This window comes from Ictalurus furcatus, chromosome 12 (genome assembly GCF_023375685.1).
Source record: "Ictalurus furcatus strain D&B chromosome 12, Billie_1.0, whole genome shotgun sequence".
Taxonomy (NCBI): domain Eukaryota; kingdom Metazoa; phylum Chordata; class Actinopteri; order Siluriformes; family Ictaluridae; genus Ictalurus; species Ictalurus furcatus.
This window is the reverse complement of record NC_071266.1, coordinates 28,430,761-28,451,530: the sequence shown is the minus strand read 5'-3', so window position 1 is coordinate 28,451,530 and position 20,770 is coordinate 28,430,761. Positions and strand designations below refer to the sequence as shown.

General features: G+C 42.0%; 2 protein-coding genes across 7 annotated transcripts; one reads left to right on the top strand and one right to left on the bottom strand.

Moving 5' to 3' along the window:
* Nucleotides 1-1,292: 1,292 nt before the first annotated feature.
* tmem220 (transmembrane protein 220) lies at nt 1,293-4,708 on the bottom strand. Its single transcript, XM_053637847.1, has 6 exons — nt 4,404-4,708; nt 3,861-3,890; nt 2,936-2,996; nt 2,689-2,812; nt 2,404-2,463; nt 1,293-1,678 (listed from the first exon to the last, which is right to left on the bottom strand). The coding sequence occupies exons 1-6, from the start codon at nt 4,497-4,499 to the stop codon at nt 1,546-1,548; spliced, it is 504 nt and encodes a 167-aa protein (XP_053493822.1). The 5' UTR covers nt 4,500-4,708; the 3' UTR covers nt 1,293-1,545.
* Nucleotides 4,709-6,412: 1,704 nt separating this feature from the next.
* LOC128615580 (dual specificity mitogen-activated protein kinase kinase 4) lies at nt 6,413-19,171 on the top strand. Of its 6 annotated transcripts, none has more exons than XM_053637784.1 (12): nt 6,413-6,645; nt 8,922-8,957; nt 12,995-13,097; nt 13,876-14,050; nt 14,559-14,678; nt 14,797-14,916; nt 15,216-15,267; nt 16,067-16,194; nt 16,693-16,770; nt 16,911-17,059; nt 18,243-18,288; nt 18,440-19,171. In XM_053637784.1, the coding sequence occupies exons 1-12, from the start codon at nt 6,501-6,503 to the stop codon at nt 18,551-18,553; spliced, it is 1,266 nt and encodes a 421-aa protein (XP_053493759.1). In that variant the 5' UTR covers nt 6,413-6,500; the 3' UTR covers nt 18,554-19,171. The 6 variants fall into 6 exon arrangements, with proteins under 6 accessions (XP_053493759.1, XP_053493760.1, XP_053493762.1 ...); XM_053637785.1 differs by having other exon boundaries at nt 6,414-6,645; nt 8,925-8,957; XM_053637788.1 differs by lacking the exon at nt 6,413-6,645 and adding an exon at nt 8,314-8,362 and having other exon boundaries at nt 8,925-8,957.
* The last annotated feature ends 1,599 nt before the right edge of the window (nt 19,172-20,770 follow it).

The window sequence follows — 20,770 nt, the reverse complement described above, 5'->3', positions numbered from 1 at the left end:
GGATTATATAAAACCAAAAGGTCGCTTAGATATTGTGGCGCGAGACCATTTAGTGCTTTATAGGTTAATAAAAGTATTTTATAGTTAATGCGAGATTTTACTGGGAGCCAATGCAGTATTGATAATATCGGTGTGATATGGTCGTACCTTCTAGTTCTAGTTAGGACTCTAGCAGCTGCATTCTGGACTAACTGGAGCTTATTTATATTCCTACTGGAACATCCAGACAGTAAGGCATTACAGTAATCTAATCTAGAGGTGACGAATGCATGAACTAGTATTTCCGCATCATGTAGTGACAATATGTTTCTTATTTTAGAAATATTTCTGAGATGAAAGAAGGCTATCCTAGTAATATTATCTACATGAGCATCAAATGATAGGCTGGAGTCAATAATCACTCCAAGGTCTTTAACTGCTGCACATGATGAAACAGAAAGACCATCCAGAGTAACCATGTGATCAGAAAGATTACTTCTAGCTACACGTGGGCCTAATAAAAGTATTTCTGTTTTATCAGAATTAAGTAGAAGGAAGTTAGTTAACATCCAATGTCTAATGTCCTTTACACAATCCTCAGCTTTACTAAGCTTCTGTCTGTCCTCTGGCTTCGCTGAAACATACAACTGTGTATCATCAGCATAACAGTGGAAGCTAATTCCATGTTTACGAATAATTTGACCTAGGGGTAGCATATATAAAGTAAAGAGCAGTGGGCCTAAAACAGAACCCTGTGGAACTCCAAAAGTAACCTCAGTACGCATGGAGAAACTACACGGGCTGTGTTTATTTTCATTATACAAGTGCACTACACGGGCTGTGTTTATTTTCCCTATAGAAGTGCACTACACAGGCTGTGTTTATTTTCCCTATAGAAGTGCACTACACAGGCTATGTTTATTTTCACTTTATACAAGTGCACTACACAAGGCTGTTTCTTATCCCTATAGAAGTGCACTACACGGGCTGTGTTTCTTTTCCCTATAGAAGTGCACTACACGGGCTGTGTTTCTTTTCCCTATAGAAGTGCACTACACGGGCTGTGTCTCTTTTCCCTATAGAAGTGCACTACATGGAGGTAATATAAATATTATACAGTATACTGTATATCATAGCATAGTATAGTGAATATTATCTGTGATAGATACTATTCACTAGACTACGCTATGATATACAGTATACTATATAACGTCTATATAACCTCCATGTAGTGTATAGTATTACTATAGTGTCATTACACCACCTAGAGGTGAGATGCAAAAATCCTTACGTAGCAATACAGTGAGCAATTCTGTTACAGAACGTTAGATTTAAAATAAAATCCTCAGGTCAGGCAAAGATGGAAAAGGAGTGGAATGTTTTATTTGCTTGTTTAACAAAATCTATAATATTCATTTCCTTCAGCATAGACCGATTCCTTCATTTCCTTCACAGCTTCACTCGTACAGTTCAGTATGGACGCGTGACTGGAACACGTTGTTCGCTCAGTAAACACGCTGTGCTCAGGGTTTAGTGTTAACGAGTGTGTGAATTAGTGCAGGTGTGTTACAGTGTGGTGGTGCAGTGTGAGGGCCAGTCGGCTCTCAGCTCTTTATGGATGTAGTAATAGATCCATGTGATGATGGGGAAGGCGGTGATGGCCACAGCAGTGCACAGTCTCAGAGCTCCAACACCACCGCTGTGGAGAAAGAACAGGAACAGGTCAGGAACAATCATCGTCATCATGAACACACACTCATAATGCTCAGACTCCAGTCCAAATATCTCAGTGCACGATCAAAAACTTTTTATTTTCTTCCTAGATTTCTTTCCCTCTTTCTCCTCATCAGGGTTCTTTTCTTTCCCTCATTTTCTTTCTTTTCTCTCTTTTATTTTGCTTTCTTTTAACGTTTTCATTTTCTGTCCCTCCCACACATTTTGCTTTCAGCTTTTCTTTTTCCTTACTTGTTTTTCTTCCTTATTTGCCTTGATTCCTTCATTCCCTTCCTTTTCCTCCCTCCTGCCCTTAGTTTTTTTCTCTTTCCTTCCTTCCTTTCTATTCCTTCCTTGTTTTCATTCCTTCCTTCCTATCCTTTTCTTTCTTTCCTTCCTTTCATTCTTCATTCCTGTTTTCTTCCTTCACAGTTATTATTTTAACAGTCAGCTTCAGAATTATTGGCACCCTTTGTAAATAAACCCTTATTCACATAATCATTATATATATATATATATATATATATATATATATATATATATATATATATATATATATATATATATATATATATATATAGATAGATATAGATATATATATATATAGAGAGAGAGAGAGAGAGAGAGAGAGAGAGAGAGAGAGGCACCACTGGATCTCAAACAGGCTCTGTGTCAGAATGAGAAGAGTGTGTGTGTGTGTGAGGATTGTACCGTCCCGAGTGTCGACACATGAGCAGCCACATCACCACCAGCATCAGGCCACTAAACTCCCTGAGAACAGCAGGAAAGAATGTTCTGATATACATGTTTTTATGATGAAATGTGAAATTACCTGTATGGAATAAGTACTATATGGTTCTTAAAACCATTAAAATAATAATAATAAAATATTGTTTTTATAATAAAATAAAAATTAAAGACAAATGAAACAAATTCTGGATGCTGATTGAAGTTTGTGGAGTTACGATGTTTGTGGAGCACAGGTGTGTTAAATACCTGCCCTCCTCCTGGTGGAAGATGTGTGTAACCCCGTGTTTATACAGACTCCAGCCCAGCAGAGCACCAAACGCCGTCGCCATCATCACGTGCAGATCAGCAACTCTCCTCCATGCCAGTGTCTCTGGGAGAAAAAAAAAACTAAGCTCACAGAAATCATGTTCACGTTCTCTTTAGGAATCATGCTAATGCCTGTAACTATAACAGACCTCTTAATCCATTTAATCAGACAGTTTATTATAGTTACCTGTTATTTGTGGGCGACAGCTGATTAAAAAGCACAGGCCTGCAGGTATAGCGTAGCCGACCTACACCACAAAGATCACACGTGTGAAGAGAGAACTCACAGAGAATCTACTGTAGTAATAATTTAACACAGATTTACAGTGATACTGCATGAAATTTGTTTTCCATTCATGAAGTTAATGGAGAAATCGGTTTAGATCATTTACTCTACCTTCCCTTCTCTCCCAATTTCAACTATTAATGAAGAATTTCTCATGCTTTAATGCAAAACAAATAAAAATAAAAACAAACCTCCACTTCAACGCTCTTTTCAAATACACCCTTATCCTGACCCAAAACCCAACGACTGAAATGATCCGTGGCCAAAAACCTGAGGACCAAACCGAACTGAGGCCCCAAAAACCTGAGGACCAAACTGAACTGAGGCCCCAAAAACCTGAGGACCAAACCGAACTGAGGCCTCAAAAGCCAAAGACCAAACAAATCCATGGCCCAAATACACAGAGACTGAACCATCCAAAAGCCAAGGAGTGAACCAAATCATGGCCCAAAACCCAAAGATTTAACAGACCCAAATGGCAGGGACAGAACTGAACTGTGGGCAAAAAAAAGATGGTTGAACTAAACCTGGGCCCAAAATCCAAGGACTGCACCAAACTGTGGCCCTAAAAGCAAGAACATTAAAGAGTTGTTGATGGGATGAGCCATTAACCCCTGTGAACATGAGGGATGGAAAAGGACAGATGGGACTGTAGGGTGTAGTAGGTCTACAAGATATAAATCACAGCACAACTTGTAGGCTAACATTACTGTGCTAGAGCGCTGTGAGGGGAAGTTGATGAGGGAGTGTTATGAGCAGTGTTACATGGCACGGCCATGTTCCTCACACTACTACTTAAATAATTATGAGGGTTAAATAACTTTACCATCCACAGGCTGGCGTCCGGGTCGTTTATCTGCAGAAAGAAACACAAGATCACGCTCACATGCATGGATAAGAAAAACCAGTGCCAACTGAAGTGACAAGAAACTTCCAATAATGGTCTGAAACTCTTATTCAAGTTAAAGCGTGACGGAGTTTTGATAGACTGGTCACCCTGGAGTACGAGTCCGGATTCTAGGTCCAGAAGTGTTTGACATGATGTGACTTACTGGCCAAAAGCAGAAATGCTCAAACAATAGAAACCATCACAGTATTTCTAATGGTTTCCACTATAAATACCATTATCAATCAATCAATCAATCAATCAAATAAAGAAATTATTTTTAAACTCTCTCAATACATTTTACACATATTTGATCAGAGGACTGGGGAAAAGAACAGGGACTTTATCACCTCTTTTAGATGCATAAAAACAATAAAGATCAGTTTGTCATCAGTCAAGCTCTAAACTATAAATCCTAGAAGTGTGTGTGTGTGTGAGAGAGAGATGACATATAGTTATGTGGAGAAGTTAATGTCCACTTGCCTGAACATAAGCAGCTAAAGAGAAAAACCCAGACATTATAAAGTTACACATTCTCCACAAAGTCAGATTAAACTGCACAATCTTCTCATTCGCCATTTCACAAAATCCATCAAATATTATATATAAATAAAAATCTCAGAAAATCCTTAGAACAAATTCTCCACAACTCATAAACATGTAGTTTAAAGCGAAGTTCATGAACCTGTGAGTTTTACCGTAAATACCAGAATAGACACGGAACCACAGCGCTATAAATATAAACAATAATTACAAACAAAGCCGACGTTTCACACTTTTATTTTATTCAGGGTTAATTTTTCCAGTTAAACCTCTTTTCAGAACTATTAAGAACGTTAGAATTATATTTCGAGATTTATAAATCATTTTTGATCAGAGTAGAGTCTCTTCTGTCAGGGCGGAACCGGAAGTGCTCACAGGAAATAACCTCCCTGGAATGATAGGATATGTAGTCTTTACAAACTACAACCATAATTACGCGGTATCTGTAACTAACGTTGTGATTGATGTTTTAGGCATTATGGTTTTTTTTTGTTCCATTAAAACAATAAATAAAATATAAATAATATTTTAGTAATTTACTATCATCTATTAATCGCCAGATCCTGTTGATATGTTTATTAAATTTCATTTTTAGTGGACAGTTGATTATTATTATTATTATTATTATTATTATTATTATTGTGGATTGTGAAGGTGTGTACGGTGGACATGAGCAGTGAGCTTTACCGTTTTTAAAAACTGCTAGTGTGAGGCAAATTAAAGCTAAAAGCTCTGTCGTTTACAATGCCTGAAATATTTATTATGAAACTTGACATGAATGTTCCACGTTATTAACAATATTACTGCCGAATTAAAACAATTAAATAAATTAAACAAACACAGTTAGACAGAAGACAATTTCAAACTATTTTATTTTAATCAATTCTTAATTTAGATTATTTTATCTATTTATGATTAGATTTGTTTGTTTAACATTGACACTTTATGCATTATTATTAAATATTAAATCAAATGTTTACATACCATTTGTTTTGCATTGTAAGTAGTTTTTATTTTGATTTATTGTTTATTTCTTTTATTTACATTCTTACTAGAACTTAAATGCCATGCTTCTTCACTGTTATCTTATTTATTTAGCTTTTTAATTTACTTTTGTAAAATTTAATTATTATTTCAACTTTTTTTTTTTTTTTAAATTTGACTCAACTTTCAATTCAGTTTTATTTGTCACAAAGCACAAATCTATATTATACACTATATGGCCAAAATAATGTGCACCCCTGACCATCGCTTCCGTGTGCTTGTTGAACATCCCATTCCAGTTTATTCCCCTTTTACTGTTATAATAAACTTCACTATTCTGGGAACGCTTTCCACTAGATTTTGGAGCGTGGCTGTGGAGATTTGTGTTCATTGTGTCTCTATAGGACAGTTTCTATAGTGCAGACTCTGTAGTGTAGTCTCTATAGTGCACTCTCTATAGTGTAGTCTCTATAGTGCACTCTCTATAGTGTAGTCTCTATAGTGCACTCTCTATAGTGTAGTCTCTATAGTGCACTCTCTATAGTGTAGTCTCTATACTGCATTCTCTATATAGTGCAGTCTCTATAGTGCAGTCTCTATACTGTAGTCTCTGTAGTGTATTCTTTATAGTGCAGTCTCTATACTGTAGTCTCTGTAGTGTATTCTTTATAGTGCAGTCTCTATAGTGCAGTCTCTATACTGTAGTCTCTGTAGTGTATTCTTTATAGTGCAGTCTCTATACTGTAGTCTCTGTAGTGCAGTCTCTATAGTGCAGGTTCTATAGTGCAGACTCTGTAGTGTAGTCTCTATAGTGCAGTCTCTATACTGTAGTCTCTGTAGTGTATTCTTTATAGTGCAGTCTCTAAAGTGTAGTCTCTATAGTGTAGTCAGTGTAGTGCAGACTCTGTAGTGTAGTCAGTGTAGTGCACACTCTGTAGTGCACTCTGTAGGCGGTGTGTTGTGATTGGGGACGCGGCCCGGTGCGTGTCTCTGCACTGCAGCCCGGCGGTGCTCCGGGTGGAGGTGGTGGTGGCTGAGGCTGAGATCGGCGCGATGATGGCGACTCCCAGTGCGAACAGCAGCTCCGTGACACCTCCACCGCCCTCAGCTCTGAGAAGCGGCCACCCCGCCGCCTCCTCCTCCGCCTACCCACAGCCCCACCACTGCCAGCACACCACCACCATGAGCAGCATGCAAGGTAAGGAGAAGAAGGAGCAAAGAAAGACAGGACAGAGATGTCAGGCGCCATGTCTCCGCGTTTCTCTCTCTCTCTCTTCCGGTGTGTCTCGGCTCTCGGCTTAGCTGCGAGACGCTAGCTGGGTGATAGCCAGGTTCAGCGTTAGCGCTCTGTTTATCTCACAACAACAACAACAACAACAACAACACGGCATTTAAATTGCAGTTAGAAATAGCTAGCGCCGTGTTCGTTTGATGCGTGTCGTATTTATTTATTTTTTTGACACGACATCATCCGGGTTGTTGGCGAGCTAGCTCTGTGGCTACACCTGTTCAACTGAACTAACGGTTAGCCGAGGATACTAGCTATTTAATCTCTTAAAATCAGCTCTCATTTGCATAACGAACCCAGAATCCTGATTAATTCATGAATAATTCATCGAGCTGTAATGTTTAAGATGAGCCAGCTAGATAATATGTGAATATAATTATGTAGTTAATCAGCTTGTTTTTTTTTCTTCTTTTTTTTTCCTTATAAATTCTCCTGTGTAATTCACACAAATAGAGAAGTTTTCTGGCGCGTGCGTTATTTTGTCATTTCCCAACTGCCATTTAACGGTATTTTAAAGGGAACTGAATAATTCTTGAAAGACACATTAAATATGTTAATATTGTTGAATGATTCTGGTGTTAAATGTGTTGGTTGATGCTGTATTTACATAATGCCTGTGAGAAGTTAGAGATTATATCCCTCTGAATGTTACATTAACGGTAAATGTGAATGTGTCTTTCTGTGACCTCCAGCAGCCAATCAGAGACAGGCCTGGGTCATAAACCCTTCTGATTGGTTAAGTGTGATATAAAATAGCGTGGAGGAGGCGGAGCTTAATTACTGCAGGTCTGAGGTTGGACATGCTGCGGTCATTCATGCTACCCGATAAACGATACATCCGGAATTATTGTAAAAATAAGTTTAGGAGTTATCGGAAATAGGCAGGGAATTATCATAATTAAGTGCCACGATTGTAAACATGTCAGGAATTATCTTACCTACGTTGAGTGATCATAAATACGTTGAGAATTATTGTACATGCCTCAAGATTTATTGTAAATATGACAGGAATTATTGTATGTACGTTGAGAATTATCCTATATACGTCAAGAATTACCGTACGTACGTTGAAAATGATCCTATACACCTCAAGAATTATCGTAAGTGTGTCAAGAATTCTCGTAAAAATGTTGAGAATTCTTGTAAATGTCTAGAAGTATTGTAAATACGTCAAGAATGATCGTACGTGCCTCGAAATTTATCCTATATACGTCAAGAATTATCGTAAATGTCAAGAATTACCGAACATACGTTGCAAAAATATCTTGAAAACATCGAGAATGATCATAAATACGCACAGAATGATCATAATTGTGTTGAAATGATTGTAAACAGATCAAGAAGTGTTGGAAATATGCCAACACTGATCATAAACACGTCGAGAATTATCGTAAATATTTGGAGAATCGTTGTTTCTCGTAAATGCGTAGAGAATGATCATAAATACGTTGAAAATGAATGTGAATAAGTCTTCATCTGCTGAATTACAGGAATCAAGATTAATTAGAATATTTTTGATTTTCTGATTTGACCTTTGAACCCAAGCCTTTTTTGTCCTATGACACTTTTTTTCCTTCTCACCTCTGACCCCTAATGCCCCGCATGACCCGCTTGATGCTGGACCACGGTGAGACCCTGCAGAATCACACACACACACACACACACACACACACACACACACACCGTTTTCATCACTTCCTGTCTCGTTTCTCATCATATTACTTCTTGTTCTTTACCCCCTACTATGTGCATGTGTGTGTGTGTGTGTGTGTATGTATGTATCCACCTGCACACACAGTTACAGTACTAGTGAGTCATGCTCCGTGTCACACCCTGTTGGTGTACCAGTGCAGGAGCGTGAGCCATTCGGGGGGGAACTTTCCAGAAAAAAGAGGGGAAAAAAACAAGTTTTTCCGGAAGTGTGCTGATTATAGATCTTCGGAGGTTTTTGAGGTTTTAAACACGGTGTTCAAACACTTTATCACAAACGCCGTTATTCTTGTAGCGCAGCCGCAAATTTCACAAGATCTGTTTGGACGCACTGTAATCACTTCAGCAGATTTATTTCTGTTTATCTTCAATGCTCCCATAGGATTTACATTTAACAGACTTCCTGTCTCGTAAATGCACGTTTGTGTGTGTGTGTGTTTGTGTGTGTGTGTTGCTGTTGTTGTTTTTCTCGTCAGCAGGATTTCAGATTAACCTGTCTGGAGCTGCCCAAAGTAAGCCCCACCCACTTTGTTTCTGTCTCCTCACGGCTGATGTTTTGACGCTCCGCTAATCATGGCCGGGATTGAGCTCAGGCTGTGTGTGTGTGTGTGTGTGTGTGTGTGTGTGTGTGTGTGTATGTATGGGGTACGTGTGGTGTATTTGGTGATGGTGGTGGTAAATCACACTACAGGTGCTAATTAATCTGTTAGCGTTGACTCCGCCCCCTTTTCCACACTTTTTCTGCATAAAGCTGTCATATTTTGACCCTGTGGATGAATCACCATCACGTCTTCAGCGAATCTCAGCCAAATATGGTTATAGGTACCGATACCCGTTCCAACAATGTGAAATCTTTGGTTTCTGTTCACACTGTCGGTGCAGCGAAAGAGTAGCTCCTCCAGGATTTGATGATCAGGACGAGGATCTGAAGATCCATTTTCACGTTTTTTTAATTTTTATTAACGTTCAATAATGAACGGAATAAGCTTAGTTCCACAGCTGACAGAATTCTCGCAGATAACCACGCCCCCTCTCTCAGCCACACCCATATTACATCTATTATTAACAATTACAAGTGACTATTAATCGATGAATCGTTTTTTTTAAATGACAAAAGTCTGATGTGTAAATAATCAGACAGAGCTGGGCGATATGGCTCTGTGATATCGATATCGCGATAAATTGTTACAATACACCTTTATGACACATCGCAGGTATCGTGATATATTTTTATTTATTTAGTATAGTATAGCAGTAACAAACTCTGTTTTGATGTTAAACTTTTGTACTGAATTTTTTAACCTTTATAAAAAGATTTTTTAAAATTTTTTTTTTTAGATGTATTAAACAAATCCTGATGCATATCAAGTAACATAAAAATACCTTCAAGTATCACGATACGATATTAAGTATATACGCCTACTAGCAAGGCGATTTATCCGTAACTTGGACAGCAGTCGGCCTACAACGGATTCTGAGCGACGATACGAAACCAAGTCGTGTTGTATCGTGAAATATCAACTCGCTGCCTCGTGAATCGAAATCGTATCGTGTGGAAGCCTGAGGTTTACACCACTAGTTTTAACCAAACCATCCGGAAGAGGTGTGACTGGATGTAAAGCACTGAAAGAAAGAAGAAGAAGAAAAAAAGAAGGAAGTAGAGCTCACACTACCCAGTCTGGTTAGCTCTCACGTCTCTGGGTGTAATTACAGAACCGTTCAGCTAAGCACGTGACGTGGGGCAGTGACGACTTTTGTGTTTATTTTGCTTCACAAAGATAATAATAATCTACAACCTGACGTCTTTGTGGATTATTATTGTAGACGAACATTACAGCGTGTAGAAAGTGGGATTTTGCCATTTCAGTGGATTTCTGTAGAGGTGCACTCGCAGAAAAATAACTCTGACAGAAACTGGGGCAGCGTGACGCACGACCTCAAACCGGGTGCAGCCCGTGGGGATGGAAGCGCGAGAGGTCTCGATGTGACGTGTCCGGCTTTGAATGGGCCTTCAGACGTTTGAAGCCCATTTGACTTCTATGTTGTAACACCAATCCATTGGAAGTGTTCAAGGAGGGGGCGAATACTTACGTGCGATACTGTTGTACGGGACGGATTGGAATTGGAGCACGGGACTTCCACAATAACGGTGCTGTTGGTGTTAAACATTGTGATGTATAGTTATGACTGATAATCAGCGCATGCTTTATTACAACCAAACTGGAAAAGCAGGAGATTACTCCAGACTTGATCTCGTTTTTCTTCTTGGAACCGAACCGTCGGTTCTGGTCGTCGTCTGTTGTGTGGTTCTTTTCCTTTACGCAGCTTCGTACTAACCGAGCAGCACCTTTGGGATTTTTTTTTTGTTTTGTTTTATTTTGTTTTGTTTTCTCTCCTCCTTTTGGGTTGTGTTGTGTCTTGTTTTTGGAACTGAAGTCTTTTGGCACGAGCAGAACTGGGACTTGTCGGGGCAGGGACCCTTCGCGGAACGCCAAACGCTTTTTTTCATCGGAATCGCATTCTTGTGGTAGCTTTCGGAGGGAAGGAAGAAAACAAAAGCACATTCTTCTCCTCTAGAGGTGGAACCTTTCAGTCTGGGAGCGGGGTTTATCTAGCACTGTGGAGTTCTGAATGTTTTACTTCACTGCACTTTATATTGTCCTAAAGTGAGCAACAGTAATGTCCGTTTTCTTGTTGCAAAATGAACGTCTTTTCCACATAAGAACTTAGGAGCTGATTTAGACATGTAGCGCTTTTTTCATCTATGATATCGTTTCAGAAAGTTATAGCGTGTAAAATTTTGACTTTCGTTGAGTGACATGCCTCTTGTCAGGAGTCAGGATCAGGAAGGGTGGGACTTAAAGGGGTCATGACAGAAGAAATCAAATTTTCTTTTGACATACAAGAGGTCGTTGTGCCATTAAAACATCCAGCAAGCATCATGGTTTAATACATCCTCCTCAGTACAGAAAGAGCATTTATTTAACCAAGCGCCAAAAACGGCTTGTTTAGATGTAGCAGGACATTTGCATATGACTGCCCCGCCCCTTACAGCAAGACATCGACGCCTACTTTTACATTATTGCACCGCTGGCCCCGCCCACTGGCGCTCAGTCGCTGAAAACAGCAGGGAGTGTTGATCATTAACTCATATGCAAAGATGTTTGTAATTTAAAAAAAAAACAATGCCATGACTCCTTTAACTTACTTCCAATTAAAAAGTCGCAAGCGTGATCCCAGGACATCATCCCAATGTTTATAAATCCTCCCACAAGCTTGAACAGCTTGTCTCTGATGACTGAGACATAATGAGCTCCATAGCAGAGCCTGAGGCGTCATTTTAACTGCAAACAGAGCTCCAAAGTTGGCTAAAGTGGCCGGGTTCTGTGGCCTCTCTCTCAGGCGCTGTAGATCACAGCGGGGCGGGGCTGGTATCGTTTGAAAGCTCTTATATCAACAGTAATAACACGGCTGTGTCGGTCGTGGTGATCCGGCGCTACCGAGCCCAGCGCTTCCTCTACAGACCTCTGCTGTTCAAACAGTACAACTGTATTAGATGTATAAGTAATAGAAAGCTGACTTCCAGGATGTGTTTCGCATATTTCAGCGATGCACATCGTCACACGTTAGCATCACGATGCACCGTTACACCCCTAAACTTTAGCTTACTACACGCAGGTAAGTGTGGAACGCAGGACGACGAGCTCGGGTTCATTTTCAGGGTGAGGTGATGGGAATGTGGGAGCTGAGGGAGGACGGTGCATGTCAGATTCCGGTTATCATCTCCTTCCTCCAGATTTACTCAAGCTGCCGGATAATGTTAAATTAATCCACTCATTACACACAACTAGCATTAAATAGCATTATTTAGCTTAAAATGTCGAAAAGCCATGGCAACGTGTGGGCTAATACAATGTTTACACGTCGTATCGTTTACATAGTGTGAGGATGCGCTCCTCTTACCAGCCAATCAGAAACGAGTATTTTCACTGGCTGGTTGTTTTCCGATAACAGCACGCCCTAAAGTGTTTTATTCCTCTTACACCGCAGCAATTCACCCAAAAGTTAAAATTTTTAGTTCATTGAAAAACAACACGTACTTTTTATCTGTTTAAGGTTACATTTAACGTCAAGTTGTGAAAACAAGTTGCTCCCCGTTCTCGCTCGCGTAATAGATAGACTTGTTCCACGTACGCTAAACCAAACACCTCCTTACAGACGTCGTCGCCATATGAATGATTTTCTAATTCGCTCACGTGGAGGTTCCTGTGAACGAACCGTTACTATAGAAACGATGACGTAATCAGAACGAGCGTGTTAATATAAACCTGCGATTTTTGTAGCTGCGCCACTGTCGGCTTTAGAAAATCTGGAGTGTGTGTCTGTCTAAGGTGTGCATGACTTCCCTGTGGATGTGATCAAATCTCATCACTCAGACTGTGGCAGAACATCTGTACTGTCTTCTACACATTACATCTGTGTGCGTGTACGTGTGTGTGTGTGTGTGTGTGTGTGTGTGTGTAACGTTCCTGTGCTTCCTCTCTATCAGGTAAACGTAAAGTACTGAAGATAGATTTTGCCAATCCGTCAATCAAATCATCCACCAGATTCAACCTCAGCACTGCGGGACCGCCCTTCCAGAACCCTCACATGTGAGTACACGTTCTCCACGTCCTGCTCAGCCTAGAACCCACTTTTTCCAAATCCAGCCAGTGTATATCAGTACTTTAAACTTTAGAACCCCTCTAGAACCCAGCTATTTGATGTGAATATAGCACTTTTAGAATCTTCATCTGTAAATATAGCCATTCTAGAACCCGGTACTGTGACTGCTGTTAATAGGGTCGTACCTTAAACACCACTAAGCGATGTGAATTAGAACCCATGTGTGTGAGAATACATCCTTTATGATGAATATAGCTGTTTTCAAAACAACATACAGGCATTCTAGAACCCGGTTGTGTGACATAAATATTCTTTTAACTCATACAATGTGAGTAAAACTGCTCTAGAACCCACTTCTGTGGATGCAGCCATTGGAAGATAACCAGGTTGTAGAATGGCTGTATTCACACAAGTGAGAATACACGGTCTAGAACCCAGTTATGTGACACGTTGTAGAACGTGGTTGTGTGCTATACCGCCGTCCCTCTTGCAGAGCCACTCTAGCACCGACATCTGTGAACACATCTGTTAGAATATAACCGCTGTAGAACCCAGTTATGTGATCTCTGATGTGAATACGGCTGTGTAGGTACTCACTCGTGTTAATGCAGACGTTCTAGATCTTCTTTCGGTGATGTGTATGATGCTATTCTAGAACCCTCTTGCATTAATACAGACGTTTTCTAACTCTCATTAATACAGCTATTTAATGTGAATACAACTGTTTTAGAACCCCTTGCTAACTTTGTGTGTGTGTGTGTTTAGAGAACGTTTGCGCACACACAGTATTGAATCATCAGGAAAGTTAAAGATCTCTCCAGAGCAGCTCTGTGACTTCACAGCGGAGGATCTGAAGGACTTGGGGGAGATCGGCCGAGGAGCGTATGGCTCCGTCAACAAGATGGCGTACAAACCCAGTGGACAGATCATGGCTGTAAAGGTAACAGGCCACGCCCCTTTCACTGAGACTGATGAACAAAGGCCACACCTCCTTCACTGAGACTGACATACACAGGCCACGCCTCCTTCCCTGAGACTGACAGATACACAGGCCACGCCTCCTTCCCTGAGACTGACGGGTACACAGGCCACACGTTCACTGAGACTGATACAGAGAGGCCACACCTCCTTCACTGAGACTGATACAGAGGCCACACCTCCTTCCCTGAGACTGACAGATACACAGGCCACACCTCCTTCACTGAGACTGATACAGAGGCCACACCTCCTTCCCTGAGACTGACAGATACACAGGCCACACCTCCTTCACTGAGACTGATACAGAGGCCACACCTCCTTCCCTGAGACTGACAGATACACAGGCCACACCTCCTTCACTGAGACTGACAGATACAGAGGCCACGCCTCTCATGCCATTATCAGCATTAGCATTTGGTATATTATGTTAGGTGTTATAGATCTTTAGATGCTCTGTGTGTGTGTGACAGAGGATCAGGTCGACGGTGGATGAGAAGGAGCAGAAGCAGTTGCTGATGGATCTGGATGTGGTGATGAGGAGCAGTGACTGTCCCTACATTGTCCAGTTCTATGGGGCGCTTTTCAGAGAGGTGTGTCACACACTCGTAATTAACGTCACATCTCACATTGACGCATAGCTGACTTAACTCACACTCTCTCTCCCTCTGCGTCTGTGTGTGTGTGTGTGTGTGTGTGTGTGTGTTTCAGGGCGACTGTTGGATATGTATGGAACTCATGTCTACCTCTCTCGACAAATTCTATAAATATGTGTATTCCACGCTGGAGGACGTGATCCCTGAGGAGATCCTGGGCAAAATTACACTTGCTGTGAGTTGTGTCCTCTACATGTCCTCCGTCTCTCAGGGTGTGTTCTTGGGGCGTGTGTGTTCTTGGGGCGTGTGTGTTCTTGGGGCGTGTGTGTTCTTGGGGCGTGTGTGTTCTTGGGGCGTGTGTGTTCTGGGGGCGTGTGTGTTCTGGGGGTGTGTGTATTGGGAGGGGTGTTCTGGGGGCGTGTGTGTTCTTGGGGGGGGGGTGTTCTGTGGGGGATTGTGTGCGGGGCGTGTGTTCAGGTGGGGGCGTGTTCAGACTGTATCAGTGACCTACTCTCTCCCTTGTCTTTATTGCAGACTGTGAAAGCACTTAACCACTTAAAAGAAAACTTGAAAATAATTCACAGAGGTAAGATCTCTCCTCTCCTTCCTGTGTCGACTTCCTCTTTCCATTTCCTCTTGCAGTTTTTCAATACTTGCGTATGGCACCGATTCAGGGGCGGGGCTAATTGGGGTATCTATTAGTGTTGTCATATAGCACCATGGCTTTTACAGTCACGTTGTATATGCAAATTATTAGTTAGTGATGTCACTAAATAAGTGCTATGGCTTTTAACCAATCACATCATATATGCAAATTATTAGTTAGTGATAACAAGCACCAGAACTAATAGATGATGATGACATGGTAGTCATTAATCTTTAGCTGCAGGACCTGCGTACTGATCTTATATTATATATTTTTATAAAGCGAGAAAGTTTGATAAATTGAACATGTAAATATTGAGGCAGATATTGTATTGCTGGTGTAACGACAGGAAACGGAGACTCGTGTTGACCTGTGAGATAGTTCAGTAGCAGTAAATTAGCTGAGTGTCTGTTAGGGATTGCAGGAGGACGTTGTGATTTGCATATAATTTGAATATTCATAGATCTTCGCATGTTAAAGGTTTACTGATGTTTCTAGGTCATCTTGGGGTATTTTTTGGGGCATTAAAACTAGAAACAGTGTATTACTGTAGGATTCCTCTAGTGTCCTGTACATAATCCCGTACTGTAGTTCATAAACCTTTCCGTAATATTTAATGACCTGGATTTAAAGTCAGCAGGTTGTGTTAATGTGAAGAACTACACTAAAAAGGAAGTAGCAGTTGGTAGCTGGTCTGTTCACTTCCTGTCTGTCTGTCTGTCTCCCTGTCCCCCTGCAGACATTAAGCCATCGAACATTCTGTTGGACAGGAACGGGAACATTAAGCTGTGTGATTTCGGGATCAGTGGGCAGCTGGTCGACTCCATCGCGAAGACCCGAGACGCAGGCTGCAGGCCGTACATGGCAGTAAGATCAGACTCAGCAGGGTTTAGTTACTCATCACCCTTCACACAGTGTCTACACTTACCTCCATATCTACACTCTGCACCGCGCATTTACTGTCTCACGCTCAGCTTGTTAACACGTGTGTGTGTGTGTGTGTGTGTGTGTGTGTGTGTGTGTGTGTGTGTGTGTGTGTGTGTGTGCGCGCATGTGTGTGTGCATTTAGCAGTCCCATGGTAGCACTGATGTCATTTGCTATGTTTAACACAGATGATGTCATCCTGCGTCATTCCTTTTGCTCTATCTAACAACCACATCACCTGTGTATCTCTCTCTCTCCCTCTCTCTCTCTCTCTCTCTCTCTCTTCCCCTCTCTCTCTCGCACTGATACCTGCCTTTCCATCTTCCTCTCTCTCTCCCCCTCTCCTGCCTTCTTTCTCTTTCTCTCCTTCCCTCTCTCACTGATACCTGCCTGTCCATCTCTCTCTCTCTCTCTCCCCCCCCCCCCCCTTTCTGTCTCAGCCAGAGAGAATAGACCCTGGTGCCTCCAGACAGGGTTATGATGTACGCTCAGATGTCTGGAGTTTGGGAATCACACTGGTATGTGGACAAAGAGTGAAAGATGAAAAGGCTTTTAAACTATGTGTGTGTGTGTGTGTGTTTGTAGAAAGATGACCATGCAAGCCTTGCTGTATTCACAATTAGCTTTAATGAAGGTGTGTGTGTGTGTGTGTGTTCAGTATGAGCTGGCGACCGGGCGGTTTCCGTACCCGAAGTGGAACAGTGTGTTTGATCAGCTCACACAGGTGGTGAAAGGAGATCCTCCACAACTCAGCAACTCCGAGGAGAGAGAGTTCTCACCCAAATTCATCAACTTCGTCAACCTGTGGTACACACACGCACACACGCTGTAGAATGATACAGGAGTACACATTGGATATGAAACGTCAGCTCACCGTAGTTAAAAGCGCAGGTTTTTGTGATGTAAAAAATGGAACCAAGAAACATCACATCAGATCTTTTTCACCTTTAATGTGAAAGAGCAACCAACAACATTCAAGTGAAAAACATAAAAACATTACCCAGCATCATCATACAGCCGTCATCGCTGAAGTGATTCTGATTAACCCCAAATAAAGACCAGCTGTTTCTGAGCGTTTTCTTCACGTCTTCCTGGTTTCGTCCGACTGCCGAAGCCAAAGAGCTTACAGAGCATGTAGCAGATCTCACTGAGGAAAGATATCGATCAGGAGAGGGGTACAAAATAACTTCCAAAACATTAGATGTACCATGGAACACCGTGAAGGCCATCATCAACAAGTGGAGAAAATGGAGCACCACGGTGACTTCACCAAGAACAAGAAGAAAACTTACCAGGGAGGCTCCCGGGAGACCTGCAGCAACATTAAAGGAGCTGCAGGAACATCTAACACGTGATTACTCTCTGCATGTGACACCAATCTCTCGTATTCTTCACGGCAGGGCTATGGGGTAGGGCGGCTAGATGGAAGCCCTCTCTCACCACAAAAAAACATCCAAGCTCGACTGAATCACAAACCATTGTCTGATGAAACCAAGGAAGAACTTTTTGGGCATCATTCTAAAAGATACGTTTGGTACGAACACAAGACAGCTCATCAGCCATAGAACACCACACGCACGGTGAAGCATGGTAGTGGCAGCATCACGCTGTGGAAGATAGAGGGAATCATGGATAATCTCCAGAATACCAATCACAGGAGATCCCCTAATGATTTCATAGAAGAAAAATGTAAATATAGTTTCACTCGAATTTTCTTGGTTCCGACGTGATTTATCTTGGTTTCTTTTTTTTCTAACGTCACACAAGCCTGCAATTTTATCAGGGGTGTATAAACCTTTTACATCCATTCTATAGTCAGGGCTCTAGAGTTCTAGAGCATAGATCTGTTTTGTGACACATTTTGCTGTTTCAACATTAATGTTGGTGTCAAATGATTAATTTATTGTTGCTTAGCAACAGTTAAACACTACACTGTGCATGTGTGGGCTAGGAGTTCCTCTTAACGTTCCTCTCTCAACTTAACTTCCAGCCTTACAAAGGAGGAGTCGAAAAGGCCAAAGTACCGAGAACTTCTGGTGAGTATGGTTGGGTTAGTTACTGCTGCATCCGTGCATGAGAGTGCATGAGAGAGATTGCGTGTGAGAGTGTGTGTGAGACTGTGAGTGTGTGTGAGAGTGTGTGATGACGAGATAATCTCACTGTACTGTCTCTCTGTGTGACGAGCAGAAGCACTCGTTCATCCAGATGTACGAGGAGCGCTCTGTAGACGTGGCCAGTTACGTGTGCAGGATCCTCGACCAGATGCCCGCGTCCCCCAGCTCGCCCATGTACGTGGACTAAAACGTGCACGTGCACGCCGGTCCACGTGGAGGACAAACAGAAACGCAAGCTGTTGTATAAAGTTTCGCTTCGTCACAGAACCCTGCAGTGTTCCTCGGAAAATGCAGAGACGCCCAGAGCAGTGAGACAGCTGTCCTCCATCACGCCTACATATACTGTCTGTCTCTCTGTCTGTCTCGTGTCTCACCTCACAGCTCGCACCCTCCGCTGATGTGTGGTCTCCGCTTGAGGACACCTCGTCTCTGGACGTACTGTACATACACCCCGCTGCTCTGTGTGTGTGTGTGTGTGTGTGTGTGTGTGTGTGTGTGTGTGTGTGTGTGTGTGTGTGTGTGTGTGTGTGTGTGTGCGCGCGCGTGTGTGTTTCTGGTCGTGGAGGAGGTTTGGAGAGCGGCCGTACCGAAGCGCTGCTCACGCTGGTTTATCTGCTCTCTGCCTGATGACGGCTCAATCCCAAATGCCCTGCTTCATACCCAAGTGCACTACGTAGGGTGGTTAATAATGGTTCCTGCACCCTATGTAGTGCGCATTGTGTCATTTGGGATTCAGCCCATGATTGTGTCATTACTGTATAATGATCCACGTTCTGATATATAAAATAAATAAACTGGAAATGTACGTGTGTGTGTGTGTGTGTGAGAGAGAGAGAGCGAGAGAGAGATCTGTCCACTGTGGACCAAACAATCACTGTATACACCGATCAGCCATAACATTAAAACCACCTGCATGTTATTGTGGAGGTGCCACCAAAACGGTTCTGAGGCGTCGAGGCCTGGACTCCACAAGACCTCTGAAAGTGTGCTGTGGTATCTGGCACCGAGACGTCAGCAGCAGATCCTTTAAATCCTGTAAGTTGTGATGTGGGACCTCCGTGGATCGGACTTGTTTGTCCAGAATGTCTCACAGATGCTCAATTGGATTGAGATCTGGGGAATTTGGAGGCCGAGTCAACACCTTGAACTCTTTGCTGCCGGTTCACCGGTTCTCCTTCCTTGGACCACTTTTGGTAGGTACTAACCACTGCGTACCGGGAACACCCTACAAGACCTGCTGTTTTGGAGACGCTCTGACCCAGTCGTCTAGACATCACAATCTGGCCCTTGTTAAAGTCTCACAGATCCTTGCACTTGCCCATTTTTCCTGCTTCCAACGCATCAACTTTGAGAACCGAGTCTTCACATGCTGCCTAATAAATATATCCCACCCCTCGACAGGGGGCGCTGTAATGAGATAATCAACATTAAAATCACTGAGAGGTGAAGTGAATAATGTTATGGCTGATGAGTGTATTTATAAGTGGAGGTCGTAACGGGTTTAAAAGTAAAGCCAAAATGTCTCTGATGCCTTCCTCCCCCAGCCTAAACACATGCGCTGGAGGCTGATTTGCATTCCTAAATACCCGTAGTGTGTGTGTGTGTGTGTGTGTGTGTGATTGTACCCTGGGATTGTGCCACGAGTCCCCTGGGATAGGCTCCAGGCTCCCTGTAACACCGTGTTGGATAAACGGTACAGAAAATGGATGGATGGATGTCTCTGATGCCCTCTAGTGGCTGGCTGTAGTGTAATGTCAGCCGGTTACATCTCCATTTTTACAAGTTCAGCTGACCCTGATATCTCCCCCATTATTTTTCTTTACGATCAGTGTTTTTATAGGAGCTATTTGCTGACACATATGGGGGTGTGATTGACAGTTCTGTAGCAAAGTGACAGCTTGTTCTGCTGTAAACTTTTCAAACAGACCCTCGGGGGGAATAAGAGTGTGTCCATTCAGGTGTGTGACCTGCTGCAGCTGTCGGAGCTAGAGGAATATCATGCAGAACAGTGTTTTTCATTAAATATAGTTAGTGTTGAGTGTAAATGTTAACTGCTGTATATATGTTCAGTTGGTACATTACATTAGTTACTTTAGACGTACATTATTTTGATTAAATATGATGGATAATGTAATCTATCTGGCAAATAGTACACTCAGTCAGCCATGACTCAAAGCTCTATAATCTTTAGAAAAATCCCTATACCTGGGATAATTATACCACTACAGTTTAACACTTTACATATCAATGAATGAACAACCATATAACATTTACCACACGCCTTATTCACAGTATATAGGCCACATAAACACCATCATCACTCCACTGTGGGTGTGTCCCAAACCACACTGTAAAATAATTAATGCACTACACAGAGGACTAAATTATGCTCAGCTGGGAGTTC

What these genes read in the sequence shown, in the direction of transcription:
- tmem220 (XM_053637847.1), bottom strand. Translation starts at nt 4,499, where the DNA reads ATGGCGAATGAGAAGATTGTGCAGTTTAATCTGACTTTGTGGAGAATG. An exon ending in CGGACGCCAGCCTGTGGATG is followed by an intron (nt 2,997 to 3,860) that starts GTAAAGTTATTT and finishes TTTGTGGTGTAG; the next exon opens with GTCGGCTACGCTATACCTGC. An exon ending in CTGTCGCCCACAAATAACAG is followed by an intron (nt 2,813 to 2,935) that starts GTAACTATAATA and finishes TTTTTCTCCCAG; the next exon opens with AGACACTGGCATGGAGGAGA.
- LOC128615580 (XM_053637784.1), top strand. Translation starts at nt 6,501, where the DNA reads ATGATGGCGACTCCCAGTGCGAACAGCAGCTCCGTGACACCTCCACCG. An exon ending in GGAGTTTGGGAATCACACTG is followed by an intron (nt 16,771 to 16,910) that starts GTATGTGGACAA and finishes GTGTGTGTTCAG; the next exon opens with TATGAGCTGGCGACCGGGCG. An exon ending in CAAAGTACCGAGAACTTCTG is followed by an intron (nt 18,289 to 18,439) that starts GTGAGTATGGTT and finishes TGTGACGAGCAG; the next exon opens with AAGCACTCGTTCATCCAGAT.